Consider the following 17,965-nt stretch of genomic DNA (forward strand, 5'->3'; position numbering starts at 1 on the left):
TAGATTTTTCTCGTCTCCATTAAAGCTGGGGTAGGCAACTTTGGAGCAGTGAGCAAGCATCAGCTGTCCAATAGGAATAGATCTAATGAAGCTCTGCTCGACGCTTTCAGGGCAGGCACCGTGCGGGATGGAGGTTTCACAGTTTCACGCGTATATATAATTTTTCATTTTAAATACAAATATTTTCCAGCCTTTGATTGGCAGGCGATTTCGTACACTGTAGATACCTCTCGACAAGGAATATAATGGCGCTGTTACTTTCCCCATGTGATCCCGGGAACAGTCACTTGGCAGACCAAAAAAATAACCTGATTGGTTGTCAAGATTCAGGCCCCCTGAGATTTTGGAGTGGGTGATGATTACAGGTCCTGGAACAGTCACAGGGACCGGATGTTTATCTCAAGAGCATTTGATTTATTAGTAGCCGTTGGGACCAAATATTACTAAATTAGTTCTATAAAAAAGTTCCGTTTCCAGAAGTAGTTCTCAGACAAAAGATTATGAGTGCATAATAACACTAATAGGTCATGTGCAAAACACAATGGGCAAAATATATATATAATACTGATTGTGCTCATTAGATTGTGATTACAGTTACAACTTGATACAATAATGCCCTCTCGTCTCGTCTCCTCTGCTTTCCTCTCCTCTCCTCTCCTCTCCTCTCCTCTCCTCTCCTCTCCTCTCCTCTCCTCTCCTCTCCTCTCCTCTCCTCTCCTCTCCTCTCCTCTCCTCTCCTCTAGTCTCCTCTCCTCTGCTTTCCTCTCCTCTCCTCACTGCTTTCCTCTCCTCTCCTCTCCTCCTCTCCTCTGCTCTGCTCTGCTCTCCTCTCCTCTAGTCTCCTCTCCTCACTGCTCTCCTCTCCTCTGCTTTCCTCTCCTCTCCTCTCTGCTTTCCTCTCCTCTCCTCACTGCTTTCCTCTCCTCTCCTCTCCCTCCTCTCCTCTCCTCTCCTCTCCCCCCCCCCTCTCCTCTCCTCTCCTCTCCTCTCCTCTCCCCTCCTCTCCCCTCCTCTCCCCTCCCCTCCCCTCCCCTCCCCTCCCCTCCCCTCCCCTCCCCTCCCCTCCTCTTTTCAATTGTGCAGCAGTGCTATTATTAGGCTATAATTGGCCAGAGATCAGGCAGCACACTCTGAATCACCCCCACGTTGGCTCTCCTCACCCACCAAAAATGGGATGGAAAGCGAAAAAAGAAGATCATAAAACAATTGGCAAATTTGTTCCGGAAGGCGCAGCAAGTGCCTCCATCAGCAGTCTGCGGGGGGAGAGAGAGACGATGAACCCATACACCGTATAGGAAGAGACCTCACTCTCGGATGATCCCTCGCCCTCCTCTAGCCAAGAGCCTGAGTCAGCTCCTGCTCCCCTCCTCGTATTATCTGTCACTTTTAATTCCCTCTCGTTATCCTTCCTCCCCCTCGGCTGCTCTGTCCCCCCTACCCCCCTTTCTCTGTAGATATGTGTCTGGGAGCGATGTGTCCCCCCTACCCCCCTTTCTCTGTAGATATGTGTCTGGGAGCGATGTGTCCCCCCTACCCCCCTTTCTCTGTAGATATGTGACTGGGAGCGATGTGTCCCCCCTACCCCCCTTTCTCTGTAGATATGTGTCCGGGAGCGATGTGTCCCCCCTACCCCCCTTTCTCTGTAGATATGTGACCGGGAGCGATGTGTCCCCCCTACCCCCCTTTCTGGTGGAGTAATGCCAGCGTAGCCCACCTCCACCCGACTACTCTCTCCTCTCACGCGGTTGCGGAGAAGCAGCAACGTCCACGTTGGGGGTTCTCCTCTAAAGCCTCCTCCTCCTCCTCCTCATCTTCATTACTTTCCCTCCATTTCATTCCATGTCGCCGTATTTACGCCGCGCTGCGTTCATTATACCGTAATGGCTTTTTCATGCATTGATCTTCGAGGGAGATAGGCCGGTTTTTCCCGCTGACGGCGTGATGCCACTGCAGAAGATGAAGCGCTGGCGGTACCTCCAACCCCAATCACTCATTCTGCCGACACACTTCACTCTCACTCACTCTGTCTACACACTTCACTCTCACTCACTCTGTCTACACACTTCACTCTCACTCACTCTGCCGACACGCTTCACTCTCGATCACTCTGTCTACACACTTCACTCTCGATCACTCTGTCTACACACTTCACTCTCACTCACTCTGCCGACACACTTCACTCTCACTCACTCTGCCGACACACTTCACTCTCACTCACTCTGCCGACACGCCTCACTCTCACTCTGTCTACACACTTCACTCTCACTCACTCTGTCTACACACTTCACTCTCACTCACTCTGTCTACACACTTCACTCTCACTCACTCTGCCGACACGCCTCACTCTCACTCTGTCTACACACTTCACTCTCACTCTGTCTACACACTTCACTCTCACTCACTCTGCCGACACGCTTCACTCTCGATCACTCTGTCTACACACTTCACTCTCACTCACTCTGCCGACACACTTCACTCTCACTCACTCTGTCTACACACTTCACTCTCGATCACTCTGTCTACACACTTCACTCTCGATCACTCTGTCTACACACTTCACTCTCACTCTGTCTACACACTTCACTCTCACTCACTCTGTCTACACACTTCACTCTCACTCTGCCGACACACTTCACTCTCACTCACTCTGTCTACACACTTCACTCTCACTCTGCCGACACACTTCACTCTCACTCACTCTGTCTACACACTTCACTCTCACTCTGTCTACACACTTCACTCTCACTCACTCTGTCTACACACTTCACTCTCACTCACTCTGCCGACACACTTCACTCTCACTCACTCTGTCTACACACTTCACTCTCACTCACTCTGCCGACACACTTCACTCTCACTCACTCTGCCGACACACTTCACTCTCGATCACTCTGTCTACACACTTCACTCTCACTCTGCCGACACACTTCACTCTCACTCACTCTGTCTACACACTTCACTCTCACTCACTCTGTCTACACACTTCACTCTCACTCACTCTGCCGACACGCCTCACTCTCACTCTGTCTACACACTTCACTCTCACTCTGTCTACACACTTCACTCTCACTCACTCTGTCTACACACTTCACTCTCACTCACTCTGCCGACACGCCTCACTCTCACTCTGTCTACACACTTCACTCTCACTCTGTCTACACACTTCACTCTCACTCACTCTGTCTACACACTTCACTCTCGATCACTCTGTCTACACACTTCACTCTCACTCACTCTGTCTACACACTTCACTCTCACTCACTCTGTCTACACACTTCACTCTCGATCACTCTGTCTACACACTTCACTCTCACTCACTCTGTCTACACACTTCACTCTCACTCACTCTGTCTACACACTTCACTCTCACTCACTCTGTCTACACACTTCACTCTCGATCACTCTGTCTACACACTTCACTCTCACTCACTCTGTCTACACACTTCACTCTCACTCACTCTGTCTACACACTTCACTCTCGATCACTCTGTCTACACACTTCACTCTCACTCACTCTGTCTACACACTTCACTCTCACTCACTCTGTCTACACACTTCACTCTCACTCACTCTGTCTACACACTTCACTCTCGATCACTCTGTCTACACACTTCACTCTCACTCACTCTGTCTACACACTTCACTCTCACTCACTCTGTCTACACACTTCACTCTCACTCACTCTGTCTACACACTTCACTCTCACTCACTCTGTCTACACACTTCACTCTGTCTACACACTTCACTCTCACTCTGTCTACACACTTCACTCTCACTCTGTCTACACACTTCACTCTCACTCACTCTGTCTACACACTTCACTCTCACTCTGCCTACACACTTCACTCTCACTCACTCTGTCTACACACAGGGGAGGAAACTAACTTTTTGGCTTACCAGCCAACTGGCGAGTATCTGATTTTTTTTACCAGCCAAACAGATTTTTTACCAGACAAAAAAAAATCGCTAATTGTGATAATTACTTCTTTGTATGTCAAGCCGCGTCAATGTTGTGTATGCATCTGGGTAGGCACACTGTGCCTTTAAGACAGCACGGTGGTCTTACGACAGTGCTGTGAAGTACCGTCAAGTGTTGTGGTAACGTCAGTTGGGTTGGTGTGCTGTTGTGCACAGTGCACTGGTTGAGCTAGCCCCTTTCGTGACTGTGATGTGCAAGCCAGGGGCTTTTGAGCATGAAATAAAATGTCTAACCTTACGTCGTAGTCCGGTGCTTTTTTGGAAACATTATAGTCATAACAGATACACCTAGCTGGCTGCTTTGAGCACACAGGGCTAACGTTAGCTAGCAAGCAGCTATAGCTAAAACGCTAACTAGAAGCTAACCACTGTATACAGTTCCAGTAGACTAACATTACACCTCTGTGATTTAAATGTGTCCTTAGTAACTTATACTCGAGGGTTGTACTAGGGTTGGATGCAGTTTCCCGTTGGTCAGTCTGTCTGTTTTCCATCTTCTGCTGTGTTTAACGTTATCTGTTTGCGAGTGCTCCTGATGGCTAGCCTAGTACCGCGGGACTTTTATTATTATATGTCCGCGGGTTGGCCAGTACTGCGCAAACGTTTATTAAACATTATATGTCCGCGGGTGGTCTTGTGCAGTGCTCTCGTGGCACTGTCAACTAAAGCGAACACTCAGAAGACGCGCACCGTTTGCCAGTGCAGTGATTGCAGAATGTTTTATTTTTTTGTATACTCGCCAGCAGGGGAGGAAACTAACTTTTTGGCTTACCAGCCAACTGGCGGGTATCTGATTTTTTTTACCAGCCAAACGTAAAAAATACTAGCATTTGGCCAGTAAAGTGGCCTAATTTCCTCCCCTGTCTACACACTTCACTCTGTCTACACACTTCACTCTCACTCTGTCTACACACTTCACTCTCACTCTGTCTACACACTTCACTCTCACTCTGTCTACACACTTCACTCTCACTCACTGTCTACACACTTCACTCTCACTCTGTCTACACACTTCACTCTCGATCACTCTGTCTACACACTTCACTATCACTCTGTCTACACACTTCACTATCACTCTGTCTACACACTTCACTATCACTCTGTCTACACACTTCACACTCACTCTGTCTACACACTTCACTCTCACTCTGTCTACACACTTCACTCTCACTCACTCTGTCTACACACTTCACTCTGTCTACACACTTCACTCTGTCTACACACTTCACTCTCACTCTGTCTACACACTTCACTCTCACTCACTCTGTCTACACACTTCACTCTGTCTACACACTTCACTCTGTCTACACACTTCACTCTCACTCTGTCTACACACTTCACTCTCACTCACTCTGTCTACACACTTCACTCTGTCTACACACTTCACTCTCACTCTGTCTACACACTTCACTCTCACTCACTCTGTCTACACACTTCACTCTCACTCACTATGTCTACACACTTCACTCTCACTCACTCTGTCTACACACTTCACTCTCACTCTGTCTACACACTTCACTCTGTCTACACACTTCACTATCACTCACTCTGTCTACACACTTCACTCTCACTCTGTCTACACACTTCACTCTGTCTACACACTTCACTATCACTCACTCTGTCTACACACTTCACTCTCACTCTGTCTACACACTTCACTCTGTCTACACACTTCACTATCACTCACTCTGTCTACACACTTCACTCTCACTCTGTCTACACACTTCACTCTCACTCACTCTGTCTACACACTTCACTCTCACTCACTCTGTCTACACACTTCACTCTCACTCTGTCTACACACTTCACTCTCACTCACTCTGTCTACACACTTCACTCTCACTCTGTCTACACACTTCACTCTCACTCACTCTGTCTACACACTTCACTCTCACTCATTCTGTCTACACACTTCACTCTCACTCTGTCTACACACTTCACTCTCACTCACTCTGTCTACACACTTCACTCTCACTCTGTCTACACACTTCACTCTCACTCACTCTGTCTACACACTTCACTCTCACTCTGTCTACACACTTCACTCTCACTCTGTCTACACACTTCACTCTCACTCTGTCTACACACTTCACTCTCACTCACTCTGTCTACACACTTCACTCTCACTCACTCTGCCGACACGCCTCACTCTCACTCTGTCTACACACTTCACTCTCACTCACTCTGTCTACACACTTCACTCTCACTCTGTCTACACACTTCACTCTCACTCACTCTGCCGACACGCCTCACTCTCACTCTGTCTACACACTTCACTCTCGATCACTCTGTCTACACACTTCACTCTCACTCACTCTGTCTACACACTTCACTCTCGATCACTCTGTCTACACACTTCACTCTCACTCTGTCTACACACTTCACTCTCACTCACTCTGTCTACACACTTCACTCTCACTCTGTCTACACACTTCACTCTCACTCACTCTGTCTACACACTTCACTCTCACTCACTCTGTCTACACACTTCACTCTCACTCTGTCTACACACTTCACTCTCACTCACTCTGTCTACACACTTCACTCTCACTCACTCTGTCTACACACTTCACTCTGTCTACACACTTCACTCTCACTCTGTCTACACACTTCACTCTCACTCACTCTGTCTACACACTTCACTCTGTCTACACACTTCACTCTCACTCTGTCTACACACTTCACTCTCACTCACTCTGTCTACACACTTCACTCTCGATCACTCTGTCTACACACTTCACTCTCACTCACTCTGTCTACACACTTCACTCTGTCTACACACTTCACTCTCACTCTGTCTACACACTTCACTCTCACTCACTCTGTCTACACACTTCACTCTCACTCTGTCTACACACTTCACTCTCACTCACTCTGTCTACACACTTCACTCTCACTCACTCTGTCTACACACTTCACTCTCACTCTGTCTACACACTACACTCTCACTCACTCTGTCTACACACTTCACTCTCACTCTGTCTACACACTTCACTCTCACTCTGTCTACACACTTCACTCTCACTCTGTCTACACACTTCACTCTCACTCACTCTGTCTACACACTTCACTCTCACTCACTCTGTCTACACACTTCACTCTCGATCACTCTGTCTACACACTTCACTCTCGATCACTCTGTCTACACACTTCACACTCACTCACTCTGTCTACACACTTCACTCTCGATCACTCTGTCTACACACTTCACACTCACTCTGTCTACACACTTCACTCTCACTCACTCTGTCTACACACTTCACTCTCGATCACTCTGTCTACACACTTCACTCTCACTCTGTCTACACACTTCACTCTCACTCACTCTGTCTACACACTTCACTCTCGATCACTCTGTCTACACACTTCACTCTCACTCTGTCTACACACTTCACTCTCGATCACTCTGTCTACACACTTCACGCTCACTCACTCTGTCTACACACTTCACTCTCACTCTGCCTACACACTTCACTCTCACTCACTCTGTCTACACACTTCACTCTCACTCACTCTGTCTACACACTTCACTCTCACTCGCCATCTTGTAGATCACAGTAGTACATGTTTGGTTTCCATTGGGGAACGTTGGTTTAAATGAAGAGAAAATGAAGGTGTGGAAACTGTGGGAATGAATTCGTTGTATATTGGAACCAATGTACTTTAAATGTACCGTGTCATGAAATAAGTTGATCTAAATTAATATTTCCTCCTCCTCCTCCTCCTCCTCCTCCTCCTCCTCCTCCTCCTCCTCCTCCTCCTCCTCTTCCTTGTGTCGTAGATGTTGGAGGCGGTGCTGAACTTCAAGTACTCTGGAGGAGCAGGCAAGGTGGAGGGCTACTACAGAGAACTGTCTCTGGGCGTCCACGTGGATGTGGAGCCGTCGGTGTTCTTCACCAGGGTCAGCACGCTCCCCGCCACCAGGTAACACCGTCAGGTCCTGTGTGTAACAGATGAGGATTAAACAAGAACACCGTCAGGTCCTGTGTGTAACAGATGAGCATTAAACAAGAACACCGTCAGGTCCTGTGTGTAACAGATGAGCATTAAACAAGAACACCGTCAGGTCCTGTGTGTAACAGATGAGGATTAAACAAGAACACCGTCAGGTCCTGTGTGTAACAGATGAGGATTAAACAAGAACACCGTCAGGTCCTGTGTGTAACAGATGAGGATTAAACAAGAACACCGTCAGGTCCTGTGTGTAACAGATGAGGATTAAACAAGAACACCGTCAGGTCCTGTGTGTAACAGATGAGGATTAAACAAGAACACCACTTCCCGTGACCGTTCGTTTATTTAGCCTTAGGCAAACAACGTTTCAACACTAGGTCATCAGGTAATAATAATGACCTTTTGTTTTATTAATCTGTACTTTAACGCTTCGTAATGTTGTTGATGATTGCGATGGCTGCGGATGTGAAACGCCACTTTAAGTCGTACATGTTTGTCTTGTGTTTGTCTCATTTTGTTGCATATTGTTTTGTCACAGCCTGCGCTTTAACCACGACAGATTTCATCCCGTTTACGGATGATAAAATATAAATCCACTCAATCCAGCATCAATCAATCAGTCACACCACGTTGGCGATCTGATTTAACATGTTAAAACTCAACCACTGTTAATGAATAAAACATTAGCCTCTTGACCTTCATTATGAGCAGAACGGTTTCAAAGGAAACACTCCTGCAACACAGGTCTGCATAGTGTTGTGTTGTTCTATAGTGTTCTGCATAGTGTTGTGTTGTTCTATAGTGTTCTACATAGTGTTGTGTTGTTCTATAGTGTTCTACATAGTGTTGTGTTGTTCTATAGTGTTCTACATAGTGTTCTACATAGTGTTGTGTTGTTCTATAGTGTTCTACATAGTGTTGTGTTGTTCTATAGTGTTCTGCATAGTGTTGTGTTGTTCTATAGTGTTCTACATAGTGTTGTGTTGTTCTATAGTGTTCTACATAGTGTTGTGTTGTTCTATAGTGTTCTACATAGTGTTCTACATAGTGTTGTGTTGTTCTATAGTGTTCTACACAGTGTTGTGTTGTTCTATAGTGTTCTACATAGTGTTGTGTTGTTCTATAGTGTTCTACACAGTGTTGTATTGTTCTATAGTGTTCTACATAGTGTTGTGTTGTTCTATAGTGTTCTACATAGTGTTGTGTTGTTCTATAGTGTTCTACACAGTGTTGTGTTGTTCTATAGTGTTCTACATAGTGTTGTGTTGTTCTATAGTGTTCTACATAGTGTTGTGTTGTTCTATAGTGTTCTACATAGCGTTGTGTTGTTCTACAGTGTTCTACATAGTGTTGTGTTGTTCTACAGTGTTCTACATAGTGTTGTGTTGTTCTATAGTGTTCTACATAGTGTTGTGTTGTTCTACAGTGTTCTACATAGTGTTGTGTTGTTCTACAGTGTTCTACATAGTGTTGTGTTCTATAGTGTTCTACATAGTGTTGTGTTGTTCTATAGTGTTCTACACAGTGTTGTGTTGTTCTATAGTGTTCTACATAGTGTTGTGTTGTTCTATAGTGTTCTACATAGTGTTGTGTTGTTCTATAGTGTTCTACACAGTGTTGTGTTGTTCTATAGTGTTCTACATAGTGTTGTGTTCTATAGTGTTCTACATAGTGTTGTGTTGTTCTATAGTGTTCTACATAGTGTTGTGTTGTTCTATAGTGTTCTACATAGTGTTGTGTTCTATAGTGTTCTACATAGTGTTGTGTTGTTCTATAGTGTTCTACATAGTGTTGTGTTCTATAGTGTTCTACATAGTGTTGTGTTGTTCTATAGTGTTCTACATAGTGTTGTGTTGTTCTATAGTGTTCTACATAGTGTTGTGTTGTTATATAGTGTTCTACATAGTGTTGTGTTGTTCTATAGTGTTCTACATAGTGTTGTGTTCTATAGTGTTCTACATAGTGTTGTGTTGTTCTATAGTGTTCTACATAGTGTTGTGTTGTTCTATAGTGTTCTACATAGTGTTGTGTTGTTCTATAGTGTTCTACATAGTGTTGTGTTGTTCTATAGTGTTCTACATAGTGTTGTGTTGTTCTATAGTGTTCTACATAGTGTTGTGTTGTTCTATAGTGTTCTACATAGTGTTGTGTTGTTCTATAGTGTTCTACATAGTGTTGTATTGTTCTATAGTGTTCTACATAGTGTTGTATTGTTCTACATAGTGTTGTGTTGTTCTATAGTGTTCTACATAGTGTTGTGTTGTTCTATAGTGTTCTACATAGTGTTGTGTTGTTCTACAGTGTTCTACATAGTGTTGTGTTGTTCTATAGTGTTCTACATAGTGTTGTGTTGTTCTATAGTGTTCTACATAGTGTTGTGTTGTTCTACAGTGTTCTACATAGTGTTGTGTTGTTCTATAGTGTTCTACATAGTGTTGTGTTGTTCTATAGTGTTCTACACAGTGTTGTGTTGTTCTACAGTGTTCTACATAGTGTTGTATTGTTCTACATAGTGTTGTGTTGTTCTATAGTGTTCTACACAGTGTTGTGTTGTTCTATAGTGTTCTACATAGTGTTGTGTTCTATAGTGTTCTACATAGTGTTGTGTTGTTCTACAGTGTTCTACATAGTGTTGTGTTGTTCTATAGTGTTCTACATAGTGTTGTGTTGTTCTATAGTGTTCTACATAGTGTTGTGTTGTTCTATAGTGTTCTACATAGTGTTGTGTTGTTCTATAGTGTTCTACATAGTGTTGTGTTGTTCTATAGTTGTAAAGGCCGAATGAGTGTTTTTTGTTATTGATTATTATTATTATTATTAGTATTATTATTATTATCATTATTATCATTATTATTATCAATAGAAGGTTACAATTTATGGGAATGTAATGATTTATGGGAATGTAATGATTGAGGGGAATGTTATGATTCTGTGTAGCCTGTTGGGTGGACTCTGTTGCGCTGGGAGTGGATCACCGGCACCTGTCAGGTGATCGGCCATGGCGCGGCAGAGATCATTAAATAGGTGATAGGAATCACCTGTTGGGCGGTAGCCGATGGGGAAAAGCATATGATTTTCTTACCGCTTCAGCGCTTCAGGACGCTTTCGGAAACTGTTTAGATTACACTTTAAGCAATTAGACCAGGTTATATGACGTTTTAGGATCACTGTGATCAACCCTCCCATGTAACCTACTTATTCTAATTAAATCGGGTCACCACATCGGTGTCTGATAACGGAGCTTAATGTGTGGAAAACTATTTCTTTGGACGTTGAGCGCGTATGGATTCACTCCCCGTCTACACCAAGAAACGGCGCCGGCATGCTGCCGTTACATTAAGTAAGAAAATCGCGTTTATTGAACCCCAACCAGCTTCAATAAAGTGAAAGAGGACTCGCGCAGATATTGACGCGACCCAAGGCAGAGGCGCGCGTCAATAAGCACAACACCAGAGGAGGACTCGCAAGAGGACTGACAACAAGGGGCCAGCATTGTTGTGAGAGACAATCAAAGATCAGCGATCAGCAGGAAGGAATCGATCCACATCAGCACAGTGAATGATCACAGCCCGAGGACATCGCTGCCTGTGATCAGCTACAGGATCGATCAACGAAAGCATCACCACCAAGAGGGGAGGATCTTCCCTCACGGCTCGAGGACATCAAAGGGAACGTGCGTGAGTAGAATGTATGAATGGAATAGACACTACCACGTACGTGGCGCGCGCAAACGGCGCTGTGGAATATAAGCCAAATTATAAAACTGTCTTAAGAACTGGTGGATAAATATAGACAAGATGTCGGATATTGAAACAGAGAATATGGATTTGACACAAGCGGATATTGAGCTGAAACAACTAATGGCATCACGTAAAGCCAGGCTTGCAGCATGCACCCGCAAGAAAAATGAGATTATTCTGATGATGAAATCAAATGATGAACAAGGAGTAAGAACGGACATGGCACTGTTCAATAAGACACTCAGTGCTTTTAAGTCAGCAATTGAGTCTGTACAGCCGTATTTACAGGAAAGCGATGAGGATGAAACACAACGGTATAAACCAAGAATAGATGAATTCAATGCATTTATTAATGTGATGGAAAAATGGTTGATGGAAGGGAATAAGGAAAGGCAAACTCCAGCCCAAAGTCCAACTGGGTCTGGGATCCAAGAGTCTCCAGTAGAGACTCAAGATGAGCTGGAAAGGGACCTTCAGGCTACAATAGGCCCAGAGGATAGCGTTTCCAGGGCCCCATCAAGATCATCCAAATCATCAAAATCATCAAGTAAAAGCCAATCATCCAGGTTATCTGCCGCCCGTCGAAGGGCTGAAAACGAGAGGGCCACCATTCTGGCAAAGGCCGCTGCACTTTCAGCCAGACAAGCCATAAGCCTAAAGGAGGCTGAATTAGAGGTTGAAACAAATCTAAATAAAGCTAAAGCCATAGCTGAATTAAGTCTGCAGGCTAGCCTAAAGGAGGCTGAATTAGAGGTTGAAACAAATCTAAATAAAGCTAAAGCCATAGCTGAATTAAGTCTGCAGGAGGCTAAAGCCAAGGCTAAATTAAAGGCTGAGAAGGATAAACTCGACTTTGACACAGACATGGCTGTATCAGCGGCCAAACTCAAGATACTGGATGAGTATGAGACATTATCACAAACCAACTCATCTAGAACCACGAGGTATCCATCACAAATTAACCAGCCACCCTCTCAAGAGGACGGATATGTGTACAAGATGCAACCTAGAGATGGTATGAATGATTATGTTGACCAAGCACATGCTCTAGACACCTCAGAAGGACTACCGATATTGCAATCCACGGTAGAATATGCATCCATAAATGCTGTTCCAAAAACCCCTGTGCAAAGACAGCTCTTGGACCAGTATGCATGGGCGCACACACCACAACAACAACAACAACAACAACATCAGCAACAACAACGACAGCAGCAACAACAACAACAACAACAACAACCACAACAGCATCAACAACAGCAGCAGCAACAACAGCAACCACAACAACAACAACAACAACATCAGCAACAACAACAGCATCAACAACAGCAGCGGCAACAACAGCAACCACAACAACAACAACAACAACATCAGCAACAACAACAGCATCAACAACAGCAGCAGCAACAACAGCAACCACAACAACAACAACAACAACATCAGCAACAACAACAACAACAACAGCAGCAACAGCAGCAACAACAGCAGCAACCACAACAACAACAACATCAGCAACAACAACAGCAACAACAACAGCAGCAACCACAACAACAACAACAACAACAACAACAGCAACAACAGCAACAACAACAACAGCAACAACCACAACAGCATCAACAACAGCAACAACCACAACAGCATCAACAGCAACAACAACAGCAACAACAACAACAACAACAACAACAACAGATACAACAACAACAGAGGCCTCCACAAGTAGTGAGACCCAAACAGCCATATATACAGCCCACCTGTACAGTATCGACCACCACCATATGTGCTACCTCAGCCACAACCTTGGCAACAACCACATGCTCCATATCAGCATCAGAACCCTGTGCAGCTTCAGCTACAACCATCTGGAGCTACTGCAGGACAACAGGGTCAAACCCAAACAGACCAGGTTCTATCAAATGTCATGGCAAGGCAGAACGACATTGCAGATATACTTGTCTCACAGCAGAATCTGGCGCTACTCCCAACCAGGGAGATTCCCATGTTTAACGGAGATCCTATGAACTTTAGGTCATTCATGCGAGCCTTCGAGTATGGCATAGAAAATAGAACCACCAGCGAGCAAGATAGACTCTACTTTTTAGAACAATACACCACAGGGCAACCTAAAGATCTTGTGAGGAGCTGCCTACACATGCATCCACAGGATGGATATGTGGAAGCCAAAAGACTACTTAAAGAGAATTTCGGTGATGAAATAAGGATAACTAATGCTTATATAAAGAAGGCCTTGGACTGGTCCAGCATCAAACCGGAGGATAGTCAGGCTTTGCGCGCCTACGCCCTCTACCTGAGAGGATGCAGTAATGCAATGCAGGAGCTCCACTATATGGATGAGCTGGACAATCCATCTAACCTACGACTGATCTTATCCAAGATACCCTTTAGGATCAGAGAAAGGTGGAGGTCAACAGCCTACGACATCCAGGAGCGCACTGGGCAAAGAGCCAAATTCAAGGACCTTGTGGCTTACCTGGAAAAACAAGCCAAAATGGCCTCCGACCCATTGTTCGGTGATATTCAAGACTATGGTACTGACAGAGCTGCCCCAAGGTACCTCAAGACGGCAGCCTCTGGATGGCAAGCACGAGCAGGAGCATCAGCCGCACCGGTTAAAGAGAGAAAGGAGAGAAGCAGCTTTGCCACGACAGTGACACCGGCCACAAACATACCGTCAACCGTCGGTAATGTAGGATGCAAGGCAGATGGCTCTGTGGCTTTTAGAACTCCTTGCTTGTACTGTGCAGGCGATCACTCACTTGAAGCCTGCAGGAGGATAAGAGCTCAGAAACATCTAGACAAAATAGAGTTCTTAAAGGTGAAAGGACTTTGTTTTGGTTGTCTCACCAAGGGACATCTCAGTAGGCACTGTAGCCAGCGGATGAGGTGTCAGCATTGTCAGAAAGAACACCTGACTCTGCTACACATAGAGACAAATGACCAAGAAGGACCGGATGAGCAAAAAGGAACAGTCGGGTCAATGGAATGGAAATCACCTCAACAGGAGAGGACACCACCCCTGACCAAGAAGACTGTGGGTAGTGCTCTGGTGAGGCTTGGTGAACATAATGGGGCCGGTAAGGACTGTGCTTTACCCATCGTGCCAGTAAAGGTGAAACAGGCTGACGAAAGTGGGTATGTAACGACATATGCCTTCTTGGACCATGGCAGCTCGGCATCCTTTTGCACAGAGAGCCTCATGAGGAAGCTGAACGCTAAGGGCCGGAAAACATCAATTCTCCTTAAGACAATGGCACAAGAGAAACATGTCCCAGCATATGAGATCTCAGGCCTGGAGGTAGGCAACATCAATGATGACACATTTATTGCACTGCCTACGCTATACACTCAACCAGCAATCCCAGTGTCAAAAGAAAACATCCCTACTCAAGAGGAACTGAAGAAATGGCCCTACCTAAAGGATGTTCACATCACTTACATTGACTCAGATGTGGAGCTTCTGATTGGAGTCAATACTCCGAGAGCCATGGAGCCTCGGCAGATAGTGAACAGCCAGGATGACGGACCATATGCTGTAAGGTCACTCTTGGGATGGGCGGTCTATGGTCCACTGAACGTCAACGCGGTGGATGTGACAAGAAGATATGGTCCACTGAACGTCAACGTGGTGGATGTGACAAGAAGACCCAAAGCCATCACCAACAGTTCGATAAACTTAAAAGATGGTCAGTATAACTTGCCACTCTCCTTTCGGAAAGGAGATGTGATGACACGCAACAACAGACAGGTGGCGACACAAGCCATGCACCTGCAAAAGAAGAGGAAGGATGAAGGGTACCATGCAGAGTACAGACAGGTGGCAACACAACGAGCCATGAGCCTGCAAAAGAAAACAGGAAGATCTAAGAGCAGAGAGAAGACTGTAAGATCGAAGAGGAAAGAGGATGGAATACCTAAGACCACAGAGAAGGTACCTCTTCAAGAACCAAGGAAAGATGGCTGTGTCTGGTACATACCCCATCACAGGGTGTATCACAAAAGAAAGAAAGTGGAAAGAACATGAGTGGTGTTTTGATTCACATCGTCATTCCAATGCACCACCATGGCAAACTCTGGAGTGAAGTGGATTGTGGATCAACTTGAAGATTTTTTATTTTGTGACGTGGAATGTTCTCAGTTGTATTGTGGTGATTCACGTGACAGGTGAATCTGCCACGGCACAGCTGATAACATAAATAGAAAGAGAACTTCGCCCCTGGTGACTTGGTGGTCATAGTGGACGACACAGCGCCCACGAATTCCTGGCCGCTTGGACGGATCCTGGAAACCTTTCCGGATAACGAGGGCCTACTACTGGAGTCAAAGGAGGATTGCCAGCTGTAATGAACACTCGCCCGACCATATTTTGTAATTGTGTAGGCACAATTAGGGGCCGGTGTAAAGGCCGAATGAGTGTTTTTTGTTATTGATTATTATTATTATTATTAGTATTATTATTATTATCATTATTATCATTATTATTATCAATAGAAGGTTACAATTTATGGGAATGTAATGATTTATGGGAATGTAATGATTGAGGGGAATGTTATGATTCTGTGTAGCTTGTTGGGTGGACTCTGTTGCGCTGGGAGTGGATCACCGGCACCTGTCAGGTGATCGGCCATGGCGCGGCAGAGATCATTAAATAGGTGATAGGAATCACCTGTTGGGCGGTAGCCGATGGGGAAAAGCATATGATTTTCTTACCGCTTCAGCGCTTCAGGACGCTTTCGGAAACTGTTTAGATTACACTTTAAGCAATTAGACCAGGTTATATGACGTTTTAGGATCACTGTGATCAACCCTCCCATGTAACCTACTTATTCTAATTAAATCGGGTCACCACATCGGTGTCTGATAACGGAGCTTAATGTGTGGAAAACTATTTCTTTGGACGTTGAGCGCGTATGGATTCACTCCCCGTCTACACCAAGAAACAGCGCCGGCATGCTGCCGTTACAATAGTGTTCTACATAGTGTTGTGTTGTTCTACAGTGTTCTACATAGTGTTGTGTTGTTCTACAGTGTTCTACATAGTGTTGTGTTGTTCTATAGTGTTCTACACAGTGTTGTATTGTTCTATAGTGTTCTACATAGTGTTGTGTTGTTCTACAGTGTTCTACATAGTGTTGTGTTGTTCTACATAGTGTTCTACATAGTGTTGTGTTGTTCTATAGTGTTCTACATAGTGTTGTGTTGTTCTACATAGTGTTCTACATAGTGTTGTGTTGTTCTATAGTGTTCTACATAGTGTTGTGTTGTTCTATAGTGTTCTACACAGTGTTGTGTTGTTATATAGTGTTCTACATAGTGTTGTGTTGTTCTATAGTGTTCTACACAGTGTTGTGTTGTTCTATAGTGTTCTACATAGTGTTCTACATAGTGTTGTGTTGTTCTATAGTGTTCTACATAGTGTTGTGTTGTTCTATAGTGTTCTACACAGTGTTGTGTTGTTCTATAGTGTTCTACATAGTGTTGTGTTGTTCTATAGTGTTCTACATAGTGTTCTACACAGTGTTGTGTTGTTCTATAGTGTTCTACATAGTGTTGTGTTGTTCTACATAGTGTTCTACACAGTGTTGTGTTGTTCTATAGTGTTCTACATAGTGTTGTGTTGTTCTATAGTGTTCTACATAGTGTTGTGTTGTTCTATAGTGTTCTACATAGTGTTGTGTTGTTCTACATAGTGTTCTACATAGTGTTGTGTTGTTCTACATAGTGTTCTACACAGTGTTGTGTTGTTCTATAGTGTTCTACATAGTGTTGTGTTGTTCTATAGTGTACTACATAGTGTTGTGTTGTTCTATAGTGTTCTACATAGTGTTGTGTTGTTCTATAGTGTTCTACACAGTGTTGTGTTGTTCTATAGTGTTCTACATAGTGTTGTGTTGTTCTATAGTGTTCTACATAGTGTTGTGTTGTTCTATAGTGTTCTACATAGTGTTGTGTTGTTCTATAGTGTTCTACATAGTGTTGTGTTGTTCTATAGTGTTCTACATAGTGTTGTGTTGTTCTATAGTGTTCTACACAGTGTTGTGTTGTTCTATAGTGTTCTACATAGTGTTGTGTTGTTATATAGTGTTCTACATAGTGTTGTGTTGTTCTATAGTGTTCTACACAGTGTTGTATTGTTCTACATAGTGTTGTGTTGTTCTATAGTGTTCTACATAGTGTTGTGTTGTTCTATAGTGTTCTACATAGTGTTGTGTTGTTCTACAGTGTTCTACATAGTGTTGTATTGTTCTATAGTGTTCTACATAGTGTTGTGTTGTTCT

The 17,965-nt window shown here is 44.3% G+C and overlaps 1 protein-coding gene across 1 annotated transcript in view; it reads left to right on the top strand.

The window, feature by feature from the left end:
• Positions 1-17,965, top strand: part of trappc9 (trafficking protein particle complex subunit 9) — a 698,770-nt gene that overhangs the window by 353,365 nt on the left and 327,440 nt on the right. Inside the window, exon 18 of the mRNA XM_084311886.1 lies at positions 7,760-7,902. Within this exon, the coding sequence (XP_084168012.1) occupies positions 7,760-7,902 (143 nt within the window). The remainder of the gene's footprint in view (positions 1-7,759; positions 7,903-17,965) is intronic.

This window comes from Notolepis coatsorum, assembly GCF_963971535.1.
Source record: "Notolepis coatsorum genome assembly, chromosome: 4".
Taxonomy (NCBI): Eukaryota; Metazoa; Chordata; class Actinopteri; order Aulopiformes; family Paralepididae; genus Notolepis; species Notolepis coatsorum.